A 3,713-nucleotide genomic window follows, 5' to 3' on the forward strand; every position below is an offset into this window, starting at 1 on the left:
TGTCCGCGCCCCTCCCGTCCCCGCGGCCCAAGGGAGGGCGGGGACATCCGACCACGCCCCCACTCCTCGCCGGCCACGCCCCATCGCCGGCCACGCCCCCGGCGCAGCGCGCTGCCGCCGTCCATATATGGGCATGGCCCGAACGCGGCTCCCTGATTGGCCGCCACCTCGCGCGCAGGGCCTGTCAACAAACGGCTGCAGCCGCCGGTCGTTAAAAGGGTGGGGGCGGACGAGCCCCACCTCCTCGGGTGCCGCGGCCGCTTTAAAGGCCGGGCCCGCCCCCCTGCGGACCGCGCCGGGACGGAGCCGGTGAGGGGGCGGGGCCTTCCGGGCAGGGTGCGCGAGACCTGTGAGTATGCAAACGGGGCGGGACGTGGGGGGTGAGTGGCGAGGGGAGGAGCCATGGGCGGGGCACAGCCCGGGCACCGCCCCCAGGGCCCACCCCAGTGATCCCAGTACGACCTAGTAACGGTACTGGGATCGGCCCAGGAATGGCTCCGTTAACCCCCCCCTCAGCTCCGTGTTTGTCCTGCCAGCCCCATAGTGTCCCCAAAAGCCCCATACCGGCCCCATACTGGCCCCCAAAGCTCCATACTGGCCATATACTGGCCCCCACCAACCCCATACTGGGCCTGCCAGCCCCATACTATCTGCAAAAGCCCCATACTGGCCCCATACTGGCCCCACCAGCCCCATACTGGGCCTGCCAGCCCCATGTTGTCCTCACCATCCCCACCCCATCCCTGCCAGCCCCATTAACACCCCTTTCTCTTGTGGCAGGCTTGGGCACGGGCGCTGGCACCCCACGACGTCGGCAACGTCGGCATCGTCGGCAGTGCCATGCTGCCCTGATGGAGCCCAACGCCTTCCCCCAGCTGCAGCTCTGGTGCCCGCGGCCCTTCGGCACTTACTCCCAGAACAAACCATGCCCTGGCCCTGGCTCCACCAAGAAACCTTTCTCCTGCCGTCCCACCGAGGAGCCTGCTGGAGCCCAGGCCCCCTCCGAAAACACGCCACCGGCTCCTGCCGATGCTGCCCCGGCTGCTCCAGCATCGGCAGAGGAAGGACGGGTGCTGCTGGACACGTGGTATGTCATCAAACCGGGGAACACCAAGGAGAAGGTGGCTTTCTTTGTGGCACACCAGTGCGGTGGTGGCAGCGGTGGTGGTGGCAGCGGCGGCCGTGCCAGCACCATGAAGGTAAAAGGCAACTGGGGCAGCGATAGCTCCAAAGCCAAGCGGCGCCGGCGCTGCCATGACCCCACTAAGAGCAAGCCAAGCCCAGCATGGGCTACTGGCAGCAAGGACGCAGCTTGCCAGTGTCCCAGTGAACCTTCCGCTGCTGCCAGTGAAGGCCCCGACTTGCTGTCAGTGGCGGAGATGGTGGCGTTGGTGGAGCAGAGGACGGCGCTGGCGTTGCAGAGCTTCCCCCGGCCCTGCGGCGCTCCTGCTGCCCCAGTTGTCTTCATGGAGGCAGCCAGCGGTGAAACCAAAGCACCGAGTGGCTCCGATTGCAGCCGGGTGGCAGAAGCTGTTGCCCATTTTGAGTCACGGCAGCGGGAGCACGGTGGCACCCGACCCAATGGGTTGTGCCGCCCAGGTGCTGAATGTGCTGCAGCAGCGGCAGCATCATCGACACCGGGTCCCGGTGAGGTGCGCATCGCCTTCCGCATCTCCAGCGGCCGTGAGCCCCGTGCTGGAGCTGCTGCAGCTGAGTCGGGTGCTGGGGGGCGTCCCAATTGTGTTTTTATGAGCTGTGGGACGGCGAGCGGTGGTGGTAATGCCAGTGGTCGCGCCAAGGACAAGATCACCTGTGACCTTTACCAGCTGATCAGCCCATCCCGTGATGTGCTGCCCAACAATGTGGAGTTCCTCCTGGCCACTGCTGGTCCCAAGGGGGATGGGGACGGCCCTGACATGGACATAGGGTGCAGCGAGGGGTCGGCGACTGCTGTCAAGCCAGAGATGGGTGAAGGAACTGGTGAGGGTGCGTCGGCGTCGGCGCGGGATTGCGCCTCCGGCTTCCACGTGGACGTGGTGGTGACGGGGGTGGTGGACCAATGCGTCTTCTTTGGCAAGGACAGTGCCAAGAAGATGAAGGAGGAGACAGTGCGGCTGCCGGCGCCGGCGCAGGAGGACCCACCGCCGGGGCAGCTCTTCCTCCTGCCCGTCCCTGAGGAGACACCGGCAGTGGAGGACACGGAGGCCAGCGAGGAGCCATCAGCTGTCCCCGACCCCTCGCTTTGCCGATTGTACCGTCACGTCTCCCACGACTTTTTGGAGATCCGCTTCAAGATCCAGCGGCTGCTGGAGCCCCGGCAGTACATGCTTCTGCTGCCAGACCATGTCATGGTGAAGATCTTCAGCTACCTGCCTACTCAAGCGCTGGCCGCCCTCAAGTGCTCCTGTCACTACTTCAAGTCCATCATCGAGACCTTCGGGGTGCAGGCCACCGATTCCCGCTGGAACCGCGACCCCCTCTACCGCGACGACCCCTGCAAGCAGTGCAAGAAGCATTATGAGAAGGGGGACGTGTCCCTGTGCCGATGGCATCCCAAGCCCTACCACCACGACCTGCCTTACGGCCGATCCTACTGGATGTGCTGCCGGAGACCCGATAAAGAAGCGCCCGGTTGCAGGGTGGGCTTGCACGATAACAACTGGGTACACCCAGCCACCCGGCGCGATGACGGCAGGTGAAGGGACAAGCGCCGGCAGGGACGGTGGTGGTGGATGTGAGGACATAGAGGGGGGTGTTTGGCCGTGGCGGTTGCTGGAAAGGGCGAAGGAGAAGGTGGAAAAAAAAAAAAAATCATCAAACCCCAAGACTTGAAGGAAAAAAAGAAAAAAAAAGGCACCAAGCGAAGGGGGTAGAGAGAGAGGGGGTGGTAGCAACGGGGGCAGGGGGTGGCCCCACAGAGGGTGATGGGTACATGGAGGGTGATGGGTCCACGGAGGGTGATGTCTTTGGGGAAGGTCGTGACCACGTGGAGGGTGCTGGCCCCACAGTGATGACGTGACGCCAGGTGGGCTGATGTCCCCCTGGAGGGCGAAAGCCCTGTGGCCGTGACCCCAACTGCGCTGATGGCCCCAAGGAGGGTGGTGGCCCTGTGGAGGGTGATGGCCCCGTGGAAGATGACGTCATCCCCATGGAGGGTGACGTCCCCATCCTGGGTGACCTGCCGGTACAGGGCGACATCCACATTCGCGGTGACGTCCCCATCCAGGGTCACGTCTCTGGGCTGGTGTCCTGGTCCGAGGTGAACATCCCCACCTGGAGTGATGCCCCCACCCCAGGTGACATCTGTCGTGACATCACACGTTGAGAGTGACGTGTCAAGCATGGCCCCGCCCCCGACGCCGCGGCCCCGCCTCCCGGGGCGGTCTGCCCAGCGGGGTCTGCGCGCGCGCGCACGTGTGCCCAGGGCCACCGCGCATGCGCCTTCGCTCTCACCCCAGAGCCCGCCGTTCGGGGAGAGGGCTGGGCCTAGCGCGTGAGCCCTGCCCCGCGCCCTATCAGCGGCGTCCCCGTCGCCTGGCTACCCTCCACGGCACCGCCCGCATGGAGGCCACGCCCCTCACGGAGGAGGCCACGCCCCCGCGCCATGCGGAAGGGCCCCGGTGGCTCCCGCCGGGCCCGGGCCGCGGGTTCGGGGCCCGGGCCCGGCCCGGTGGCGGTGCCGGTTCCGCTGCCGGGACCCGGGCTCTGCCCGC

General features: G+C 66.4%; 3 protein-coding genes across 3 annotated transcripts in view; all 3 read left to right on the forward strand.

Annotated features, from left to right (window-relative positions):
* GIPR (gastric inhibitory polypeptide receptor) overlaps nucleotides 1-852 on the forward strand; it is a 7,140-nt gene extending 6,288 nt beyond the window's left edge. The window contains exon 10 of the mRNA XM_010566450.1: nucleotides 781-852. Within this exon, the coding sequence (XP_010564752.1) occupies nucleotides 781-852 (72 nt within the window). The remainder of the gene's footprint in view (nucleotides 1-780) is intronic.
* Nucleotides 781-2,844, forward strand: FBXO46 (F-box protein 46). The gene has a single exon (XM_010566396.1). It carries the CDS (start codon nucleotides 852-854, stop codon nucleotides 2,697-2,699), a length of 1,848 nt encoding a protein of 615 aa, XP_010564698.1. The 5' UTR covers nucleotides 781-851; the 3' UTR covers nucleotides 2,700-2,844.
* Nucleotides 2,845-3,604: 760 nt separating this feature from the next.
* QPCTL (glutaminyl-peptide cyclotransferase-like) overlaps nucleotides 3,605-3,713 on the forward strand; it is a 3,114-nt gene continuing 3,005 nt past the window's right edge. Inside the window, exon 1 of the mRNA XM_010566451.1 lies at nucleotides 3,605-3,682. Coding sequence (XP_010564753.1) covers nucleotides 3,605-3,682 — 78 coding nt within the window. The remainder of the gene's footprint in view (nucleotides 3,683-3,713) is intronic.

This window comes from Haliaeetus leucocephalus, unplaced genomic scaffold (assembly GCF_000737465.1).
Source record: "Haliaeetus leucocephalus isolate CR32 unplaced genomic scaffold, Haliaeetus_leucocephalus-4.0 Scaffold210, whole genome shotgun sequence".
NCBI classification, from domain to species: domain Eukaryota; kingdom Metazoa; phylum Chordata; class Aves; order Accipitriformes; family Accipitridae; genus Haliaeetus; species Haliaeetus leucocephalus.

Coding starts and splice junctions, on each gene's coding strand:
- FBXO46 (XM_010566396.1), top strand. CDS start 852: ATGGAGCCCAACGCCTTCCCCCAGCTGCAGCTCTGGTGCCCGCGGCCC.